The sequence below is a fragment of the Cydia fagiglandana genome, chromosome 9 (genome assembly GCF_963556715.1).
Source record: "Cydia fagiglandana chromosome 9, ilCydFagi1.1, whole genome shotgun sequence".
Classification (NCBI taxonomy): Eukaryota; Metazoa; Arthropoda; class Insecta; order Lepidoptera; family Tortricidae; genus Cydia; species Cydia fagiglandana.
In genome coordinates, this window is record NC_085940.1 from 1,982,671 (window position 1) to 2,006,692 (window position 24,022).

At 44.7% G+C, this 24,022-nt stretch overlaps 1 protein-coding gene and 1 pseudogene across 1 annotated transcript in view; both read left to right on the top strand.

Moving 5' to 3' along the window:
• LOC134667210 (thrombospondin type-1 domain-containing protein 7A-like) overlaps nt 1-24,022 on the top strand; it is a 226,772-nt gene that overhangs the window by 194,319 nt on the left and 8,431 nt on the right. Inside the window, exons 20-25 of the mRNA XM_063524538.1 lie at nt 2,160-2,310; nt 4,956-5,109; nt 10,353-10,441; nt 12,032-12,174; nt 13,415-13,538; nt 16,876-17,046. Coding sequence (XP_063380608.1) covers nt 2,160-2,310; nt 4,956-5,109; nt 10,353-10,441; nt 12,032-12,174; nt 13,415-13,538; nt 16,876-17,046 — 832 coding nt within the window. The remainder of the gene's footprint in view (nt 1-2,159; nt 2,311-4,955; nt 5,110-10,352; nt 10,442-12,031; nt 12,175-13,414; nt 13,539-16,875; nt 17,047-24,022) is intronic.
• Nucleotides 3,114-4,363, top strand: LOC134667639 (uncharacterized; annotated as a pseudogene).

Sequence of the window (24,022 nt, forward strand, 5' to 3'; positions counted from 1 at the left end):
CATGGAAATCTCTTGCGCTGGGATACATCTTATCTTCGCGATCGTAGTCAGGCAGTGGCAGTCAAAGGATTTTGTTCCAGTTTTATCCCTGTATCTTCTGTCGTCCCCCAAGGTTCGCATTTGGGACCCTTGTTCTTCAATATTTTTATAAACGACGTTACTTCAGTTTTTAAATCGTCTACCTGCTTACTTTATGCAGATGATAAAAAAATATTGAAAGTAGTTAAAAATAAAGATGACTGTCTTGCATTACAGGCTGATTTGACACGATTGTATAATTATTGTCAAAAAAATTACCTACGTTTAAACACAAAAAAATTTATTATTATAACTTTTACCAGAAAACGACAGGTTATAGAATTTAATTACCATTTAAATAATGAAATAATATGTAGAGTCTCTAATGTTAAGGATTTACGCATACATTTAGACAGCAAATTATTATTTAGCAACCATATAGAGAACATAACAAATAGGGCATACAGGCTACTCGGCTTTGTTTTAAGAACCACTAAAGAGTTCAAGGAGGCTGATACTTTACGGATGTTGTTTAACTCTCTAGTCAGGCCAGTTCTCGAATACGGATCCACCATTTGGAATCCTAGCTATAAATGTTACATCAACTGCATTGAGGCAATTCAGAAAAAACTAATTAAACACTTAAAATATAAAGCCTACAAATCTAATCAACCGCCAAACGTCGGAAATTTGTTTTCGCTCGAAGGTCGGCGCACATTAAAGGATCAAACTTTTTTATATAAAATTTTGACAAATCATATTGACTCCCCTTATTTAATAAATAAAATTAATTTTAGAACTCCTCGTTTGAAAACACGACATCACAAACTCTTTCACATCCCCTTTACGCGAAAAAAATACAAAGCGAATTCCTTCATTAATAAAGCGTGCAAGTGTAAAATAATCTTTTCTCACACATTGATATGTTTAACATTCCGTTAGTTAAGTTTAAGCATGAGGTTCTTAGTACTTTGAATACTAATGTTTAGAATGTATTAACTTTTAACTGATTTTTTTTTCTCATTATTCTATTTTGTTTTTTAATTCATTAACAATGCCGACAAATGTTTGTTTGCTCTGTAAATATACCGTAGTTTATTTTTGTATACGTGTTAGTAGTTAGTGGCAACTTCACTGGTTCATATGTTGAATAATATTAATATCTGTAAGCATTATTGTACCGTTTGTGCCCAAATAAACATTAAAACATCAAAGATGACTGTTAGGCTTTAAAGTGGCGATCGGGGACAGAGAAGTCTAAACAGTCGCTAGGAGCCGGTGGATGCTATCTGTCTTGCGCAAGGCTATGATGGTCGACTGGATAAATGATATGGCTGTATAAATGATGATAAAACTGACATTTTATCCAGTTATTATTGATTTGTCGTCTTTTCCACTTTTGACAGCGATAGTCGTTAAATGATTAACTGCATAACATGGTCGTTGGATAATATGTCATTTGTCTACATTTCCAACTTAAACTTAGTGGATAAGTGGATAAGTTAAATGATATAAATGCCACTTGTCTAGATATACAGTTTTATAACATTCATACCGTTTTGTCCACTTTGACAACAATACACGGTAAATGGCTACGATTGTTGGATAATTAGACATATAGTCGATTTTTGACGGCTAAGCCTTTGATTAATTTATCGTAGTGCTCACTGGGTCACGATAAGCGCAGTTAAGAAGCTGTGATTAGTCTTAACTTAATTGATTAATTTGTGTTACGAAAATTAACTATGTAAATTGTATTGTTTGTATTTTATTATACTTAAATCGTACACATATAATAGGGCAACACAAAAGCAAACTGATTATGTGTAGTAGGGAAACGAAATCATAGCAAGGTAAACTTTTTGTCCAGCATCGGCAATTTAAGTGACGTCAGGTCCCACAGCAATAAAGAGTTTGCCACCTTATGGTTTTAAGCTGTGCTGCTCCCAACATTATACGCAAGGCCCTTTAAAATGCCTTATATATTGGTTTATATTGCAGCGAGTGTGGTCGCACATTTGCTGCAAAGATTGGCTACGTCAGTCACCTGAGAGCACACCAGCGACGCTCTCAGCGGTAGAAAAACATTCGCTGTAGCTGAAAACGGCTAGGAGACGATGATGATGATGATGATATTGCAGATGTGAAGACGGCGAAGGGAACGTGCTCGAGGAGCCAGCGTGCGAAGCGGCGGGTGCAGGCGGCGCGCCGTCACGCGACGCGGCCTGCCGCGCGCCCTGCCCGGGGGACTGCGTTGTCAGCGCCTGGTCTGACTGGAGCCCGTGCGAACAGGTTAACTATACACGACGATCCTTTAAAAACATTCATATCATAAAGGCTGATTTAGATGGCGCGTGAACTCTCATGCGATTTTAGTTACATTGCAGACGTCCAATTCAACCGACCGATCAAAACCCGCAATGTAATGAAACTCGCACTTCGTCTAAATCAGCCCTAATTTTTCGCTCTCGCGTTAGTGCCGTTTATAGGAACATGCCTATAGCCTCCTTAGGCCCAGCCATACAAATGTTTTTACATTTTGTCACAGAAAATTGAACCTACTACGTAAGAAATAGAGTTGATTTTGCGTTGTTTGAAAACTGAACAAAACAAAATAGAAGCAACTCTGTTCCAATTGAATATGATTTAAGTTTTGTCAAACTGAATAAGTACTATATGTATAGGTAGGACCTTGGACCTTAGGTAATAGAAAACATTGTCCACCAGTATCAAGCCCTGACCACCGATAGCAGGACAATAAGGTTCTGGCGTTACCATGGTCACCAGTAAAATTTGACACTAGGTTAACGGTTTATCCGCTTAATCCCGGCTTAGTGGAATGGTGCAAGTTGGCCAGTCATCAATTCATCATATAGAGGACAGAAATAATGTCTTTGCGCACTATTTGAATATATTTGAAGCATTCGACCGCCGATGCGAACAGACGTGTTGAAATTATAATTAAATAATATACAAATTAAAATCGTGTGCAATATGCATTGACCTCGATACTGACAAACTGTGTCATGCGATGTTCTTTGCTTGTGTAGTGCAAGTAGTTATGACGTCAAAGTGTTTAAACAACTTCAATCAATATGAGTGCTAATATCAGCCCGTTTGGAAGAAGTTCCAAGATTCAGCGTTCCCCGCCATCAACACCAGTACCACCGAATACCGGAAATGAAAATGCACAACCAACGAGCGCAAAAGACCAGACTAGTCTAGACCCGGTACCAACATCAGAAATTCAGAACTGGATGAGCACTATAGATAAATCTCTTAGTGAAATCTGCAGCATATCGACGGAAGGCAAATTGAACTCCGACCAAAAACTCAGGATCCACAATCTTTGCCGAAAGGTTTCCCATGGTTCCGCAAACTTGGCAGTTCTTTACCAAGGCCTTAAAGCAAAGGCACTCGTTAACCACTGCACTCTTCAGACGCTTCAAGGAAAACAAGACCTATCAGACAGTTTACGAGCCCTAAAGGATAGTATCGATAACACTAACAGACCGGCCACACACGCACTTTCTTTTGCCGATATGGTGAAAACTAGTAACAAAAACGAAATTCGTCCTAATAATTTGAGCTCAGTCGCAATTTATCCTAAAGATCAGTCGAAGTCAAGCGAGGCAACGAAAAACCTAGTACAAAAAATTATTAATCCTGAAGAAATGAAACTGCACGTAAGAGCGCTGCGTAAAGTTAAAAATGGCGGTGTTATCATCAGCACTGATACTAAGGACGACATAGAAAAATTGAAATTGACATTTAAAAACACATCCCCGAATCTCACCATCGATGAACCCTTCAAGCGCAGGCCCAGAGTTGTAATAATAGGCGTACCATCGGCTCTACGGGAACAAGAGGTCTACAGTTGTATATATAAACAGAATATAGCCGACAAGTTTCCAGACCTAACTCGGGAAAATTTCTTAGCGTCTATCAAATTAAGCCATAAGTCGGGTAAGAAAGATGCAGAGTCCTGTAACTACGTGATAGAAGTTCCAGCCTACATACGACGAGCTCTCATATCTCAGAACCGAGCTTTCATCAATTGGTCATCGTGTCCTGTCAGAGACTTCACAACTGTTACAAAGTGTTTCAAGTGCCATCTTTACGGCCATGCTGCCAAAACATGCAAGCAATCGGAGCCCACCTGTGGACATTGCAGTAATCTAGGCCACTCGGACAAGGATTGCCTATTTAAATCAGAATATCCCAAATGCGCATCATGTAGTCTCTTCAAAAACCCAATGGCCATATAACTGGGGACCCTGACTGTCCCGTCAGGAAAATGGCCGAACGACGGTACATAAACTCGATTGATTATCGGGAGGACTAATAAGTACATGTTAAAAGATTATCTGTTAATTTTAATTGTTTGTCTAAGTATACCTAATTAGTTGGTTTGTAGTTATTATCATTAGTAATCGACGTATAGATCGATAATGTTTTTCATACCTAAGTATTTAATGTTTGTATAAAACTGTCATCAATAAGTGCTTTATTTACCCATCAACCTTATGTTTAACTTGCCCTACTAACCTGTAAACCTATCGAAATGCAATTCTTGCCTTGTAACTATTTTTAAGGTAAACTAATAACAACGTATTTAATAATAAAATAAACACGACTGACCTACTTTATAGACATTACAGACACTGACACAGCAATACTTGGTTACTAAGTGTAACATAATTCAATACCTATTTTATGTCTCTATGTTCATGATTTTATTTTGTTTCATTGTTTATTGTTCTTTAAATTAGTATATTATCTCTTTGCCTGAGATACAGGATATTCCTAGTTCAGGCGCACGTAACAATATACGTAAAATGTAAAAGTTCACGCATAATGCAACATTAGCAATAAGGTTTTCTCAATAAATTATTCTTATTCTTATTCTTATTTAACGTGTAAATTCTTGTCGTCAGACTAAGTGGGGCGGCAGACGCGACAGAACACGAGTGGTGCTACGTCCTGCGGCGGAAGGCGGAACTGCATGCCCTCCGCTCGTCAGCGCGGAGCCCTGCTCCCCGCACTCCTACTCCTGGCACATGGCGCCCTGGGACGACTGCCAGCCCCTAGGTATTGACTTACAGCAACATTCCTTAACTAGCTGTGAACCTTAACCTGTTAGACGTAAATGGGGTGGTAGACCCGACAGAACACGAGTGGTGCTACGTCCAGCGGCGGAAGGCGGGACTGCGTGCCCTCCGCTCGTCAGCGCGGAGCCCCGCTCCCCGCACTCCTACTCCTGGCACATGGCGCCCTGGGACGACTGCCAGCCCCTAGGTATTGACTTACAGCAACATTCCTTAACTAGCTGTGAACCTTAACCTGTTAGACGTAAATGGGGTGGTAGACCCGACAGAACACGAGTGGTGCTACGTCCAGCGGCGGAAGGCGGGACTGCGTGCCCTCCGCTCGTCAGCGCGGAGCCCTGCTCCCCGCACTCCTACTCCTGGCATGTGGCGCCCTGGGACGACTGCCAGCCCCTAGGTATTGAGTTATTAAATGGGGTGTCAGACGCGACAGAACACGAGTGGTGCTACGTCCAGCGGCAGAAGGCGGGACTGCATGCCCTCCGCTCGTCAGCACGGAGCCCTGCTCCCCGCACTTCTACTCCTGGCATGTGGCGCCCTGGGACGACTGCCAGCCTCTAGGTATTGAGTTATTAAATGGGGTGGCAGACGCGACAGAACACGGGTGGTGCTACGTCCAGCGGCGGAAGGCGGGACTGCATGCCCTCCGCTCGTCAGCGCGGAGCCCTGCTCCCCGCGCTCCTACTCCTGGCATGTGGCGCCCTGGGACGACTGCCACCCCCTAGGTATTGACTTACAGAGACATTCTTTAACTAGCTGTGAACCTTAACCTGTTAGACGTAAATGGGGTGGTAGACCCGACAGAACACGGGTGGTGCTACGTCCAGCGGCGGAAGGCGGGACTGCGTGCCCTCCGCTCGTCAGCGCGGAGCCCTGCTCCCCGCACTCCTACTCCTGGCATGTGGCGCCCTGGGACGACTGCCAGCCCCTACGTATTGAGTTATTAAATGGGGTGTCAGACGCGACAGAACACGAGTGGTGCTACGTCCAGCGGCAGAAGGCGGGACTGCATGCCCTCCGCTCGTCAGCACGGAGCCCTGCTCCCCGCACTTCTACTCCTGGCATGTGGCGCCCTGGGACGACTGCCAGCCTCTAGGTATTGAGTTATTAAATGGGGTGGCAGACGCGACAGAACACGGGTGGTGCTACGTCCAGCGGCGGAAGGCGGGACTGCATGCCCTCCGCTCGTCAGCGCGGAGCCCTGCTCCCCGCGCTCCTACTCCTGGCATGTGGCGCCCTGGGACGACTGCCACCCCCTAGGTATTGACTTACAGAGACATTCTTTAACTAGCTGTGAACCTTAACCTGTTAGACGTAAATGGGGTGGTAGACCCGACAGAACACGGGTGGTGCTACGTCCAGCGGCGGAAGGCGGGACTGCGTGCCCTCCGCTCGTCAGCGCGGAGCCCTGCTCCCCGCACTCCTACTCCTGGCATGTGGCGCCCTGGGACGACTGCCAGCCCCTACGTATTGAGTTATTAAATGGGGTGTCAGACGCGACAGAACACGAGTGGTGCTACGTCCAGCGGCAGAAGGCGGGACTGCATGCCCTCCGCTCGTCAGCACGGAGCCCTGCTCCCCGCACTTCTACTCCTGGCATGTGGCGCCCTGGGACGACTGCCAGCCTCTAGGTATTGAGTTATTAAATGGGGTGGCAGACGCGACAGAACACGGGTGGTGCTACGTCCAGCGGCGGAAGGCGGGACTGCATGCCCTCCGCTCGTCAGCGCGGAGCCCTGCTCCCCGCGCTCCTACTCCTGGCATGTGGCGCCCTGGGACGACTGCCACCCCCTAGGTATTGACTTACAGAGACATTCTTTAACTAGCTGTGAACCTTAACCTGTTAGACGTAAATGGGGTGGTAGACCCGACAGAACACGGGTGGTGCTACGTCCAGCGGCGGAAGGCGGGACTGCGTGCCCTCCGCTCGTCAGCGCGGAGCCCTGCTCCCCGCGCTCCTACTCCTGGCATGTGGCGCCCTGGGACGACTGCCACCCCCTAGGTATTGACTTACAGAGACATTCTTTAACTAGCTGTGAACCTTAACCTGTTAGACGTAAATGGGGTGGTAGACCCGACAGAACACGGGTGGTGCTACGTCCAGCGGCGGAAGGCGGGACTGCGTGCCCTCCGCTCGTCAGCGCGGAGCCCCGCTCCCCGCACTCCTACTCCTGGCATGTGGCGCCCTGGGACGACTGCCAGCCCCTAGGTATTGAGTTATTAAATGGGGTGGCAGACGCGACAGAACACGGGTGGTGCTACGTCCAGCGGCGGAAGGCGGGACTGCGTGCCCTCCGCTCGTCAGCGCGGAGCCCCGCTCCCCGCACTCCTACTCCTGGCATGTGGCGCCCTGGGACGACTGCCAGCCCCTAGGTATTGACTTACAGCATCTTGGGGACCTTGCCACAGGGGCCTTTTTTAGATTTAGTTTTATTTTATTTTAGAATAGTTTGTATTTAGTTTAATTTTAAGTTATTTATATTTATTGTTTTTTGACTTGTTTTTGTACCATATATATGAATAAAATTTATTCTGTGAACCTTAACATTTTAGACGTCAATGACCGATATAATCCGCACCGTAGATCCAACGCCAAAGACCTTCGAGCAACACCGGCTTCCGACACGTCGGAAGGGAGGGGCCCAAGCGATATCTCACCGTACAAATCTTTCTGCCATTTTTGAAGGAAGGTGCACACAGTCGCACTTCTCACACACTTACATACAAAATCCAATCAGAGGCCCTACCGCGAACCACGTTCGACGTGTTGCCTCTCTATGGCACTTGTAAATTCATACGTAAGTGTGACAGGGAGGCAACACGTCAAACGTGGTTCGCGGTAGGCCCTCTGTAATGACGACACAAATACATAGAAAATGACACACGTCAAAGACAAATCTTGCAAACCTCGTTCTCTTTTTGTGTACGGACGAGTAACTAGTGTCACAACACGCACACTAACACATTTTCGTTGAAGTATGTCATTGTATTCTGAGAGATGAGAAGTCGGATTTGTCGCTCGACCGATCCGCAATTTGTACTGAGCGAGCAAAATCGATAAATCCAACAAATACTTGAGACTAAAATATAATAATTGTATTTAAATGTAATTAAACGTATGATATGTAAAAAAAAAATTACATGTGGAATGTAACACTTTCTTTTTATAAATTTGATGTCCCCGACCTCTTTTTATAGCAAAAAACCGAGCAAACAGGCATTTTTGTGCAGCAGTGTTCACGCGCGCGTCTGGACTCGGTCTAGTGAAAAATCCAAGTGCAACTAGTTTTATTACCCGCGGTAGATTAGATTGACGCGCTAATCTTGTACCTCGGCAGAGGGGAAATAGTGCGAATGCCGCCTCCCTTCCGTGTTGCTCGAAGCCAAAGACGGATTAATTGGTCACAGACCACAGAGCGACATAGACCTACGTGCATATGCATAAAGTGGTGTACTTTCGTTTGGGCCAAATACATTTCGCCAAATTTCACTTCCCAACAAACTTATCGCAATAGTTTCATTTCCCAAAGGAACCTTTAGCAAAGTTACACTTCGCATATAATTTATTTGGTCAAATTATCATTTGGCATGATTTTACTTTGTCAAATGTTATTAGGACAAAAACTTATTTAGCAAACGTTTTTTATTGTCTAATATTATATTCCAAAAAGATGTTTGGTCGAAATTGTCACTTCGCAAATTTGACAAATAGGCATCAAGGCTATTTAAATTTGTACTTTTTGTTATGTTAATATAGGTACGTTAAATTCTACGTAATTTGGGTGGGTTGGGTTAGGTTTGAACTGCGATCCTCACAAAACGGAACGGTTATCGGAAAAGTGGGTTAGGTTAGGTTAGAACTGTGACCCTCACAGAATCGAAATGCTATTAGAAAAGTGGGTTAGGTTAGGTTAAAACTGCGATCCTTACAGAAACGAAATAATATGTACTAGAAAAAGGTCATCGAAGTGGAATAATTAATTTAATAGAATAACGAGATGTAAAAAAATTGCATGACATTTTAAACTAAAATGTGGTTTAAATATTGGTGGTTTTTTACTATTTTAGGGGTTACAATTATTACTTTGGTGTTATTTGCTTTAATAGAATAGCAAGATGTAACAAATTTGGCTATCATTTTACATTAAAATGGAGTTTTAATTTTAGTGATCATTTACTACATATTTTTGGCAGTAAGAATGTTTTTTTTTTGACGTTACATTTTACTATGTATATGTAATGATCAGTTAAATACCAGACATATAAAATTCTGCTGCCTCCACTTTATTGGTATGTAAATTGTATGCCATGCAATATTTTGGGACATGTAAGTTATGCTTAATGATACATTTGACTAAATAATATTTGGTAAAATGAAACTTGTTCAAGTAATTATTTGCTAAACAATAACTTGCCAAAAAAGACTATTGCTAACTGAAAATTTGCGATAAGTTGTTTTGCCAAACATTTTTTTGGGAAATGATAATTTGGGAAACATAGTTTGGGATGTGATACTCTGGGAAACGTTTTTGGCCCATTCGTTAGTAAACCGCATAAAGTTCAATTGCAGTTTTGACACTTCGGTAACGTGGCGTTCGAGTGGCAGCTTTTGTGTTTGATACGGCGTCGAAAAGGTTAATCCTTTACAATAAGATTCACAATTTTTAGTTAAGAATGTAAGATAATCGTACACACTATCTAGTTTGTCACCATGGATGTATGGAGCTAAAGATAGACCGTAAAAAGTTTGCAGCGATTTTGCTAGCCCACGCAGTGCAAGTGTCATTTTAAACGTCAAAATTCTATGAAATTATGACGAATACATACATAACACTTACACTGCGTGGGCTATCAAAATCCACTGCAGACTTTTATTGGTGCGAGTCCTGATGTGGATGGAGCTTCATACGTATCCAGTTATCCATAGAATCCTACCTCATAGGGTCATTCTGTGGTACGCACTGGAAAAAGAAATCTCTGCCTCTCTAAAGCTCTTCTCGCTCTTCTCACGAGTACGATCTTTCAGTTTATCAGGGCTATAACCGCGAAAATCGAAGTTAGTCAATTGACTAAAAATACCCTTGTTGCAATTGCAACAAGGGTATTTTTCTCCGTCACTCTAATTGCGTCTTAATGAGAGTAAAAGAGAAAGATCCCCGCAATTTGGTTTTCGCGGTAGGCCTCCAGCATGTACGCCCGCAATCTTAATTCTATTTCCATGTCCAGGTGGGTCACCGTGTGGCGAAGGAACGAAGAGACGATCCGTCCGCTGCCTGCGAAGTGATGGCGTTTTTGTCAACGACACGTTCTGTACCGTAAGTCCTTTCTTCTATTATACCGGGTGTGGCTTGTAATATGAGCAAAAAATTAAACTGTAGGCTGTACTCCTCATACTGACCAACATTTGTTCAGCGACTTTTAAAAATAACTTGTGGTTTGATTTTTAATACACTTTAAAGTTTATTCTAAGACGCAATGTATTGCGAATTTTGTTATGTTTAAGGCGTGACAAGCAACGTCAATCACAATGATATGGCGTGGCGATGGCGTCCATTGAAGATAATATTTATTTTGTATGAAAAATAGGGAATATAAACACTTCATAATTTTTAAAAGTTGTTGAACAAAAGTGTCATCGTTTGAGGAGTACAATCTATGTTTTAATTATTTGCTCGTGTTACAGGCCACACCCCGTATAAATTGAAACGCTTAACTTTAAATGTCTACTTGTCCTTTTGTGACACTTTTGACAACTTAGGCTTAAGAGCCCATCAACATGCACACTAGCGCCAATCCTAAATAATCGTGATTAATAAAATTTAACGACAGGTTTAAAAAAGGGGGCCGCAACGTACTGAATTGTGTATTTAAGTACCTTTTGAATACATCAAACTTGTTTTTATGTTGCTGGATTCGTCGATCTAAGGAACTCAAAACAAAAACGGCCGTTTTAACTTTGGACGCATAGATTGACGAATCCAGCAACATAAAAACTAGTTTGATGTGTTCAAAAGGTACTTAAATACACAATTCAGTACGTAGCGGCCCCCTTTTTTAAACCTGTCGTTAAATTTTATTAATCACGATTATTTAGCAGTGGCGCTAGTGTGCATATTGATGGGCTCTTAAATATCGACATATCCGTGCCGTGGTGGCTATCTGGAGGATGGTGGAGAAATGGTATGACGATGCTTTATTGACCGAAGCGAAGCGAAGGTCTACGTTTTGACTCGGGCATTTTGCTTTCGTATGTCCGGATGTTCTCCTCTACAGGTCGCAATTCTTAACCGATTCTCGTGAAATTTTGTGACCGAATTTTATGACTAAATAAAATTTTTTTGTCAATCCGGTTTTTGGAATTTTTTAAAAATGGCGGAGTCGTGATACCTGGCGCCTAAACAAATAGTCGTATCGATATCATAAGCCTATTTTCTTTTTGAAACATGTTTACAGAGTTAATAGCAAAAAATGCAGAAAAAAATTATCGCTGGTTTAGGCGGTATTTAGATATTTAATTTTAACTAATTTTAATTTGAGAAGTAGTAGCTAAATTTCGTCAACCCATCTAAGAACTATTTGGCTCAGTTTGTAAACGTTCGCTTTTTCTGTTTGCACAGAGGGTCTGGGTTCGATCCCCAGTAATTGTATGCTGGGATATTATAACTTTTTGTATTTTTTTACACATAAATTTCGTATTGTTTTTCTTTAATTTACTATACACCGTGTTTTTATTGAATTCCGTTAATTTTGTAAGCAGGTTCGATAGTTAAGGTTTTAATTGTCAAATTAGATTCTCTAAATTCTTCTAAACAACGAAGCCATACATTTACTCAGTTTTAAGCTCAGCTCGCGAGGTCTACAGCTCACAGAGCCACTAGTTTTAAACGATTATTCCACTATTTTAGAACACGACGTCGACAGAAGCGCGTGAGTCTTGGTGCTATGTGCCATGCGGAGTGGACTGCGAATTAAGCGAGTGGAGCGCTTGGGACGCCTCCGCTTGTTCTTGTGGAGACGCCTCCTCTGCACGACATATGAGACGCATCAGGTGATTCATCTGGCCCCTATTTCACCAACGTGACAGGTGCGACAATTCGACAAGTCTCATTGTTGCTGACGTCACGGGCATCCATGGACTACGGTTTTCGCTTACCATCGGGCGGGCCGTATTCCTGTTTGTCACCATCATTGTATTATTTAAAAAAAACTTTATTATATCGGCAAAAAACAGCTATTTCTCTTGTGATGTTTATGATGATAATGATGACAATTGTCACAAGATTTCAAAGAACTTTCGGTAATTCTTGAGTGAGAGAGCAAATGAGTTCTGTGTCGGAATTTCGTGACAATTGTCGTATTTCTTGTGACAATTGTCATTAGCTTCGCAAAATAAGTACTTTTTTACTGACGATATAGTGGAGTTTTTTTTTAATTAACATGTTGGTAGCAAACAACCACACCGCCCGTCTGATGGTAAGCGGTTACCTTAGCCTATGGAGGCCTGTGACGTCAGTAACAGTGATGTCGACAAATGCGACATTTGTCACGTTGGGGAAATAGGGCCCTGCTAGTGGTTAATACTACTTCCATGCAATAAAGAAAAATCCTCATATTTAAGCCTACAACTCCAGGAAATTTACTCCCTCCTTTCGGTCCTTGAAGGAAAGAAGATTGTAACTGTAAATTTTTTAAGTGAAAAGAAACTATGTACTACCATGGTCGTAATTTTACCGGCTTTAAACACGCGGCACCGCTCCGACCCAATTGGAGAAAGGTGAGACGAGACGAATAAGAGCGAGACGAGACGAATAAGAGCGAGACGAGAAGAGAGCAGTATGTACACACAAACACATGGTACTCATTCATTCCCAGCCTATCTCGGTATCTCGTCGAGTGTGTACAGCCGGCATTAGAATATCAGCCCTTGTACACTACAGCCATTTTATTTCTAATGCGTAAATAGATATAAGTATTAGTTGGATAAATAAGTCACACGTAAGTTTTCATTGCGATGTGTTTATGAATAGTAAAGTAGGTACATTGAAATAAAGGCAGGGACACAATTATTCCACGTACGCAACGTATACAAAATGCATTAATACAATCTGAAAGTTGTATGCTTAGAAAAATACTAGTCATGCGTTGTGTTGCGTATGACAAGTATGTTTCTAAGCGTACAAATTTAGGGGTTCAGATGTCATAATGCATTGCATACGTTGCGTACCTACGTGGGATAAGTGTGGCCCGAGCTTTAATCTCCCATTGAAGATTGCGATACGGTGTTGCAGACAGCGGCTGACGTCGGCGGTGTGGCCGGGGCGCGCGTGCGCGGCCACCGAGCAGCGCGCGCCGTGCCCGCGCGAGCCGTGCCTGCGCCTGCTGGCGCGACCCGTGCTCGGCTGCCACGTGCAGGTGACAACCCCTCTAGCCACCGAGCAGCGCGCGCCGTGCCCGCGCGAGCCGTGCCTGCGCCTGCTGGCGCGACCCGTGCTCGGTTGCCACGTGCAGGTGACAACCCCTCTAGCCACCGAGCAGCGCGCGCCGTGCCCGCGCGAGCCGTGCCTGCGCCTGCTGGCGCGACCCGTGCTCGGTTGCCACGTGCAGGTGATAACTTTTCTCTAAGTGTAAGGCCTGAGTAGAGGCTCGAGTTGGGCGTGCAGCGGGGCGGGGCGTGCGACGTGCATGTTAAACAAATGCAAACGTATAGGAGCGGCCTTAGTGCACGCTGCTCAAATAATTAATTAATAATGTAAGTTAAAAAACCTATGGTTTAAAATTTTATTCTTGGGATGAAATCTCATTTTATGTAGTTACACACTGCACTGTAATCTAGTATTGACATGTAATTTTTATTATCAATAAATTATTATGATTATTATTTGTTTCTCCATTTTGGAATTCACGGGCCTACAAATCCCGGTCTTTTGATAGGCTTGCGTGGGGATATAGATCCAACACGTAGAGGCCCCTTGGAGAGCTTTAATGTCATGTAGAACGCCTGCTGGAACCCGTTCACAGGCGCAAAAATAAACACCCATGAACCGGTCGCAGCAGGCATTGGGACTATTGTAGAAAAAGTGAATAGTATACCGGTCTATGGATTGAAGTTTGGATGGACAATGAGACTGGGCTATTGTAGAGAAGTCCGGACACCTGCCATAACAATGCTAAAACATGTTATCGCGGCAGGTGGTGACTTGCCGCTGACTAGATGGGCCCCTGAAACTGCCGTCGCGAAGACGACCAGGAGCAACATCGGTGTGAGCGGCTCAGGGGTGTCGAGAGGTGTGCGCCGCTTTCTACCCAGTGGCTGTTACCAGCCACTGTGCCAACTCGCGTCTTATGCATCTTTCACTTCCACCCCTGGAGCATATAGCTCTAACGACTCCTCTCTGGACGGCCAATTAAGGCAAGCCAGAGCTGAGAGTCCTGCGGGTCCCCTTGGGGTCCACTCCGACCGACGAAGACACGCCGGAGACGGAGACCCTGACCGACTCTCGGGAGCACTCGGGTCCGTGGGGTCGTTACTCCCCAACAGCTCGCCACAAGCTGCCCTGCGGGCAATTATTATGATTATTATGATCACTTGTGAGCCCGATGCCACGCTGCACGCCCCGCCGAACGCTCCACTCCGTGCGTCCACTCAGGCCAGGCCTTACACTAACACTCCGCAGTTAGTTTAGCTTAACATAGGCAGGTAAGTATCTATATCATATCATATCACCCATCGAAAGTGGTCTATAGAAGGTTTCTGGTTGTTGTCATTCAGCACCTGTTCTTAATTTTTGTACTCCTGGTCCGCTGTTCCTTTCTGTTCTGCTTATAAACTCTGTTTATTACCCGACTACGGCAACGCAAAAGGAGGGTTATGATTTTGACCGGTATGTATGTGGGTATGTATGTATGTATGTATGTTCATCTGTTCCCTCATAACTTCTAAAGTTCTTATTATAATTTAACAAACGATATGTCATTCGAATCGCCTTAATCGTCCGCTGGTTATAGGCTATATGGCGTCACAAAAAAATGAACACGGCACCCTCTAGAGGTCATAAAGTCACGAACCAAAAAAATTAAATTAAGTAATGATAACGAGTCATACATCATTTTAAAGAGCTCAATAAGCACATTTCAAATATATAAATATTGTTAGCTTTTGCACCCGGCTTTGCTTGCATGCGCCATATAAAACATTAATTTATTTATCGGTTAGGTAATTCGAACTATGAATTTACAAGCGCTCTGGAATCTATTCGCGTGTTACGCGACTACGGAGACACAAGTCTAAAAGTGTCGGGCGTAGCCCGACGTACGCGTTCCAAAGTCGGGCGCCTACGGCGCCCTCATACTAAAAGAGTCGGGCGTGGCCCGACTTACGCGTTCCAAAGCCGGACGCCGAAGGCGCCCTCATACTAAAAGTGTCGGGCGTAGCCCGACGTACGCGTTCCAATGCCGGGCACCTTCGGCGCCCTCATACTAAAAGAGTCGGGCGGAGCCCGACGTACGCGTTACAAAGCCGGGCGCCTTCGGCGCCCTCATATTAAAAGTGTCGGGCGTAGCCCGACATACGCGTTCCAAAGTAGAAAGCGCCCTCATACTAAAAGAGTCGGGCGGAGCCCGACGTAAGCGTTCCAAAGCCGGGCGCCTTAGGCGCCCTCATACTAAAAGTGTCGAGCGTAGCCCGACGTACGCGTTCCAATGACGAAGGCGCCCTAATACTAAAAGAGTCGGGCGGAGCCCGACGTACGCGTTCCAAAGCCGGGCGCCTTCGGCGCCCTCATACTAAAAGTGTCGGGCGTAGCCCGACGTACGCGTTCTAATATCGAAGGCGCCCTCATACTAAAAGAGTATGTGCTCCAAAGCCGGGCGCCTTCGGCGCCCTCATACTGAAAGTGTCGGGCGTAGCCCGACGTACGCGTACCAAAGCCGGGCGCATTCGGCGCCCTCATACTAAAAGAGTCGGGCGTAGCCCGACGTACGCGTTCCTCATACTGCTTCGTGCATTTCTGTACTGAGGACGCCCTCGCAAAAATAATATAAAGTGACTTCAAAAAGTTAGTAACGAAATCATGACCCCAAAATTAATTAAATAAAAAATAAGTTCAAAAACTAAAACCCGACTACTGCAAATCGCGCTCTAAAAAGTATTAAACAAGATAGAATTCTTATCTGAAATTATCAAGCAGGAAATATTGTAAATGTTACCATTTTTTTATATAAAAAATACAACGTAATATAATTTACTAAATTTTTTATATAATTACAGAGGTTCAGAGGATAGCCGTGGTCGTATGCCATATTACTTTTAAGTTTATAATCGTGGCATACGACCACGGCGATCCTCTGAACCTCTGTAAATATATAAAATATTTAGTAAATTATATTACGTTGTATTTTTTATATAAAAAAATGGTAACATTTACAATATTTCCTGCTTGATAATTTCAGATAAGAATTCTATCTTGTTTAATACTTTTTAGAGCGCGATTTGCAGTAGTCGGGTTTTAGTTTTTGAACTTATTTTTTACTAGTTGTAATCAGCGTATCACCTTCGAGTTGGACTAATGCAGTTGTTTTCTCTCACATACTACATTGTCAGCTAATAGAAATACACTTAAATATACCTAGGTCGAGAAAAAAAATTCTAGAATCTACCTAACGTATTGACTGGGCCTAAAATACAGTTCATGAGGACACTAAGGACATGGACAATGATATTTAGGACTTATATCGGTCAATCTTTCTACAGACATCATCAGGTAAAGAAGCCGACGGGGCGTGCGGCTGGGGCGTGAAGGTTTCCCGCGTGCGCTGCGAGCTGGCGGGCGCGGGCGACGACGGCGCCGACGCCTACCTGGAGCCCTGGCGCTGCGCCCCCGCGCTGCCCGGCCGCATCGTGGCGCCGCCGCTGCACTACCAGGTAAATGGGTGTGATGATGCATTCCTGTTATCCCTCATTAGGGACATAGGGCTCGCAGAAGAATCCTCCATTTGTCACGATCTTGACAGCTTCTTCCAGCTCTTTCCAGCCGAGTCCAGTTGAGCCAGCCTCTTCCTCAACTGATCGCCTCCATGTAGTACGAGTACAAGGCCTCCCCGACCGCCTAATGCCGGCCGCATGCCAGCGGAGACCCTGCTTGGCCAGATGGCTGTCCGGCCTACGGAGTACGTGTCCGATCCAGCGCCATTTCCTTTCGAGGATTTCCCTTCCTATGGGCTTCTGTTCCGTCATCTGTCATAGTCTGACGTTTGAGTGGGAAATGGGTGTATGGGTAGTAACATAAAGACTGTATGTGTAAGTGAAGCTGAGACTTGAAGAGTTCGATTGTTGAGACTCAACCGTTTCCCTACAATGTTTCCCACTATTCTTTAATCAAGACCTACTGATGTAGCACCCGGGCTTTCATTTCGGACCCGGGTATGTCCTTAAACTACGTCCAAACCAGCGGTGGTAGGTCCCGCAAGTTCGCAAAATAATATTCTACATAAATATTAAACATAAAATTGTCCACAAAAAAGGTTCTGTACACTTTTTCGCTACGATCAATATTTAAAGAGGTATTAAAGGGGGTAAGTTCAATAATCAATAATAATTAATTTCCAAGTCCCTATTTTCAGGTTTTCGTAAATGGCTCGTAAACGGATAAATGGGGGGGGGGAATGGTCATTGTTTGGCTATGAGGGGGGGGGGGGGGGGCTTTACCTCCGAAACTACTGGGTTTACCTATAGATGACAGGAAGACCTATTAGAAATATGCAAGTGCGAGTCGCACATTACTTAGTTTTTGAACGGGTTTTTTAATGCCAATTCACTCGCGTTTCACATATAAAAAATACGTTGTTGAAATTTGGGTAATGTACGGAACCCTTGCAACGCGAGTCCGACTCGCGCTTCGCCGGTTTTTTCCTTTTGAGGTACGGAACCCTAAAAACTAAAAAGAAGTGACATGTGAATTGATCGTAATGAACTTTCTTTCTTTAATATCGTTTCAAATATTTATCCCAGAGAAAAGTATTCATTATGTTTTCGTAGAAAATTTTATGCCGATTTTTTATTTACAAGAACATTAAGGACTTATTTTGCTATGAGCCTTACTTTACGAGTCATTTACGAAAACCTAAAATATGGACCTGGAAATTGATTATAATTAACTTACACCCTTTAATACCTCTTTAAATATTGAACGTAGCAAAAAAGTGTACAGAACCTTTTTTGTGGACAATTTTATGTTTAATATTTATGTAGAATATTATTTTGCAAAGGGCCACCGTTTACGAGTTATTTACGAAAAACTAATAAAAAGTGACCTGTGAACTGATTGTAATTAACATTCTTCCATTAATATCGCTTTAAATATTGATCCTAGAGAAAAGTGTTCCAGATGTTTTTTGGAGGAAATTTTATGTAGATAATTTATTTTTAAAAACCTATTTTGTTATGGGACCTATTTACGAGTTATTTTCAAATAACTAAAAAGGGACTTTAAAATTATTTATAATTAACTTACCCGCTGCTTTGTCTTTTTAAATATTGATCCTAGCGAAAAGTGTTCTACATGTTTCTTGTAGGAAATTTTATATTTATTATTTAGGTATAAGATTTTTTTTGCTATGAGTCATACTTTTCAAATTATTAACGAATAAATAAAAACAAGGAAACTTAGAATTCATTATACTGGAACTTTCCCTCTTTATTATCTTTTTAAATATTGATCCCTGGGAAAAGTGTACTGAATCTGTTTTGTTCAAAATTTTGTGTAGATTATTATCGTTTAACAACATGTTTTGATATTGGCCACCGTTTATGAGTTATTTACGAAAAACTAAAAAAAGGGACCTTAGAAGTGATTATAATTAAATTTCTCGCGTTAATATCTCTTTGAATATTGATCCTAGCGAAAAATTGTACTGAATCTTTCTTGTAGGCAATTTTATGCAGATTACTTATGTGATAGAACATTTTTTGCTATGTGCCTCTGTTTAAGAGTTATTTACGAAAAACTAAAAAAAGGGACCTTTAATGTCAAATATCTCACTTCCGGTCATGATTTTGATCGAGCAACCGGCAAATTCGGATTCAGCGGGGTCTAATTAGGTTAAAAAACCCGGTTGCCAAAAAGTAATATGATTTGCCAGTCGAATCAAGAAGGAGAGCGATTTTGAATTTTTATGTCTAGTCTATCGTACCTCAACTACCCAGGCTACTCACTGGAACATAAGTTCAGAGCACGTGCTGGGGTCTGTGTGTACGTCCGCGACGACATTTGCTGCAAGCGTCTCCGTTGCTTTGAGGCTGCCGGGTTTTCCACTTTGTGGATTATGGTCGACTCGGGCTCAGAGAAAACTCTGTATGCCTGTGTCTACCGATCGCACAGCGGAAACCAGGAGACAACTAGGCTCTTTGACCACCTTACTGAGATGGCAGATAAAGCCCAACAGCGGTACCCCGCGGCTCAACTCGTATTCCTTGGGGACTTTAACGCCCACCACGAGGAGTGGCTGTTCCCGTACAAGAATACTTGCCACGCTGGGAGGGAAGCGCGCAAATTTGCTGTATCCCTAAACCTTACCCAGCTGGTAAATGTTGCGACGCGGATACCGGATGTTACTGACCATACACCCAATTGCCTTGACCTTCTGCTGACAACTGATCCAGACAGGCACTCGGTTTCGGTCTCAGCTCCGCTAGGATCGTCCGATCACTGTCTGGTGAAATCCGTGTCGATCCACTCTCCTCCTGATCTCTGCCCTAGGGGCACGAGGAGAGTATGGCGATACGAGTCAGCGGACTGGGATGAGATGCGGCATTTCTTTGCGTCTTTCCCCTGGCAGCAGGTCTGTTTTTCTTCGGGTGACCCCTCGTGTTCTGCTGAGGCTGTTGCGGATGTGATTCGGCAGGGAATGGAATATTTCATTCCGTTCTCCGACCTATCGCTCGATCACAAGATCCGAGCATGGTACAATTCGGACTGTGCTCGAGCCGAGGCTCTTAAGCAGTCTGCATATCAGGCTTGGGTACTAGCCCGCGATACCAAAGCTGGAGCACAGAGGGTTCGCGCGAAGAAAAAAGCCTTTAACTCAGCTGCCAAGTCCTGCAAACGGGTGCTTCGAAAGGCTCGATTCGACCACGTCAGTCGAATAGGGGCCAAACTCGCCTCCTACCCTCCTGGTAGCAAGCGGTTCTGGTCCCTGTCGAAAGCGGTCGAATCCAACTTCTGCCGACCCACATTGCCACCTCTGCAGAAACCTGATGGGACACTGGCCCACTCCGCGACAGAGAAAGCTAACTTGTTTGCTTCTCTGTTTGCGAGCAATTCACGTCTAGATGCAGGCTCAAAACTTCCACCTACGCTACCTCATTGCAGTTCCTCTATGCAGAGAATTGCTATACATCAAAAAGAGGTACGCCGAGCTCTGCTGAATCTTGACGTGAATATTAAGGCCAATGGACCAGACGGTATACCTGCACGTGTACTAAAGCAGTGTGCGCCTGAGTTGTCTCCTGTACTGACACGCCTGTACCGCCTCTCTCTCCAAACAAGAACGGTGCCGAAATCCTGGAAGCTTGCAAACGTGCAGCCAGTACCCAAGAAGGGTAGTCGTGCTGATCCCTGCAATTACCGACCAATCGCCATTACCTCCATGCTCTGTAAAGTCATGGAAAGGGTACTTAACGGCAAACTGCTGGCATACCTCGAAGCAAATGATCTGCTCAGTGACCGTCAATATGGCTTTCGCCGAGGTCGGTCTACTGGGGATCTTTTAGCGTATGTCACGCACTGCTGCGGCGAGGCCATCGAGAGGAACGGTGAAGCGCTTGCTGTTTCACTGGACATCTCGAAGGCCTTTGACAGGGTTTGGCACGCAAGTCTCCTTAGCAAGCTTCCTGCTTACGGCATCCCTGCTGATTTTTGTAGCTGGCTATCTGATTTCTTGAGTGAACGGTCGATCAGAGTAGTTATTGATGGCTGCTCTTCGGACCTCATGGCCATTGACGCCGGTGTTCCTCAGGGGTCTGTTCTCTCCGCAACCCTTTTCCTGCTCCACATTAACGACATGCTGCAACCCAGCATTGTAGGTTATGCAGATGACAGTACGGTTGTTGAGAGATATTTGGCTAGTGCAAGGGACAGCAGGGAGGATATACGTTCACAGAGAGAGGCCATGGTTGAGCGAATGAACTTGACCCTTAGTCTCGTTTCCCAGTGGGGTGATGACAATCTGGTCACGTTCAATGCCTCCAAAACGCAGGCGTGTCTATTTTCCGCTAAACGGAGTCCATTCGACCTGACTCCTTCTTTCCGGGGTGCATCTGTACCTATTACCGACAGCCTGGAACTCCTCGGCATGGAGCTGAGTTCAGTCCTCGGCTTCGGCAGCTTCATTGAGTCTAAAGCACAAACTGCGGCCAGAAAGCTGGGCGTCCTAAATAAGGTGAAGCGATACTTTTTTTTTTTTTATTATTATGCATGGGTTTACTCATGGCCACAGACTAGCCGAGGCGTAGACGTGGCCTACGATGGAGCTCGCTCGCCCAGAAGGTGCCTGTTCACTCTTGATTTGAAGGTTGCCGGGTTATAAGAGCACGGAAATATAGACGCCGGCAAGGAATTCCATTCCTTGGCAGTGCGCATAAGGAAAGTAGAAGCAAAGCGCTTAGTGCGAATTGGCGGAATATCTACCAAGTAAGGATGGAAACCGGCCGTGCGTCTAAAAGTCCGATGGTAGAATGGGGACGGTGGAATGAGCTCGTGTAGCTCTTGGGCACACTCCCCGAAGTGCAACCTGTAGAATACCGACAGGCTGGCGACTTTCCGCCGATGGGCCAAAGTCTGAAGCTTAGCCGTTAGCTTCTTGTCGCCAATCATCCTCCTGGCTCTGCGCTCCACTGAGTCCAAAGCGGCGAGTTGGTATTTAGCTGAGCCATCCCACAGGTGGCTGCAATACTCCATACACGACCGGACTTGAGCTTTGTAAAGTGTTAGAAGCGGTCCAGGTGTGAAGTATCGCTTCACCTTATTTAGGACGCCCAGCTTTCTGGCCGCAGTTTGTGCTTTAGACTCAATGAAGCTGCCGAAGCCGAGGACTGAACTCAGCTCCATGCCGAGGAGTACCAGGCTGTCGGTAATAGGTACAGATGCACCCCGGAAAGAAGGAGTCAGGTCGAATGGACTCCGTTTAGCGGAAAATAGACACGCCTGCGTTTTGGAGGCATTGAACGTGACCAGATTGTCATCACCCCACTGGGAAACGAGACTAAGGGTCAAGTTCATTCGCTCAACCATGGCCTCTCTCTGTGAACGTATATCCTCCCTGCCGTCCCTTGCACTAGCCAAATATCTCTCAACAACCGTACTGTCATCTGCATAACCTACAATGCTGGGTTGCAGCATGTCGTTAATGTGGAGCAGGAAAAGGGTTGCGGAGAGAACAGACCCCTGAGGAACACCGGCGTCAATGGCCATGAGGTCCGAAGAGCAGCCATCAATAACTACTCTGATCGACCGTTCACTCAAGAAATCAGATAGCCAGCTACAAAAATCAGCAGGGATGCCGTAAGCAGGAAGCCTGCTAAGGAGACTTGCGTGCCAAACCCTGTCAAAGGCCTTCGAGATGTCCAGTGAAACAGCAAGCGCTTCACCGTTCCTCTCGATGGCCTCGCCGCAGCAGTGCGTGACATACGCTAAAAGATCCCCAGTAGACCGACCTCGGCGAAAGCCATATTGACGGTCACTGAGCAGATCATTTGCTTCGAGGTATGCCAGCAGTTTGCCGTTAAGTACCCTTTCCATGACTTTACAGAGCATGGAGGTAATGGCGATTGGTCGGTAATTGCAGGGATCAGCACGACTACCCTTCTTGGGTACTGGCTGCACGTTTGCAAGCTTCCAGGATTTCGGCACCGTTCTTGTTTGGAGAGAGAGGCGGTACAGGCGTGTCAGTACAGGAGACAACTCAGGCGCACACTGCTTTAGTACACGTGCAGGTATACCGTCTGGTACATTGGCCTTATTCACGTCAAGATTCAGCAGAGCTCGGCGTACCTCTTTTTGATGTATAGCAATTCTCTGCATAGAGGAACTGCAATGAGGTACTTCACACCTGGACAGCTTCTAACACTTTACAAAGCTCAAGTCCGGTCGTGTATGGAGTATTGCAGCCACCTGTGGGATGGCTCAGCTAAATACCAACTCGCCGCTTTGGACTCAGTGGAGCGCAGAGCCAGGAGGATGATTGGCGACAAGAAGCTAACGGCTAAGCTTCAGACTTTGGCCCATCGGCGGAAAGTCGCCAGCCTGTCGGTATTCTACAGGTTGCACTTCGGGGAGTGTGCCCAAGAGCTACACGAGCTCATTCCACCGTCCCCATTCTACCATCGGACTTTTAGACGCACGGCCGGTTTCCATCCTTACTTGGTAGATATTCCGCCAATTCGCACTAAGCGCTTTGCTTCTACTTTCCTTATGCGCACTGCCAAGGAATGGAATTCCTTGCCGGCGTCTATATTTCCGTGCTCTTATAACCCGGCAACCTTCAAATCAAGAGTGAACAGGCACCTTCTGGGCGAGCTCGCTCCATCGTAGGCCACGTCTACGCCTCGGCTAGTCTGTGGCCATGAGTAAACCCATGCATAATAAAAAAAAAAAAAAAGCATGTTTAGGGTTCCGTACCTAAAGGATAAAAACGAGACCCTATTACTAAGATTCCGCTGTCCGTTCGTTCATCCATCTGTTTGTCTGTCTGTCACTATAGGCTGTGTGTCATGAACCGTAATAGATCAGCAGTTGAAATTTTCACAGATGATGTATCTACCCTAATAGCATTTTCTTGTAGGGATTTTGTTGGGCCTTTGTTTACGTATTAGTTGGGCAACTGATATATTTGGCCGTACGATT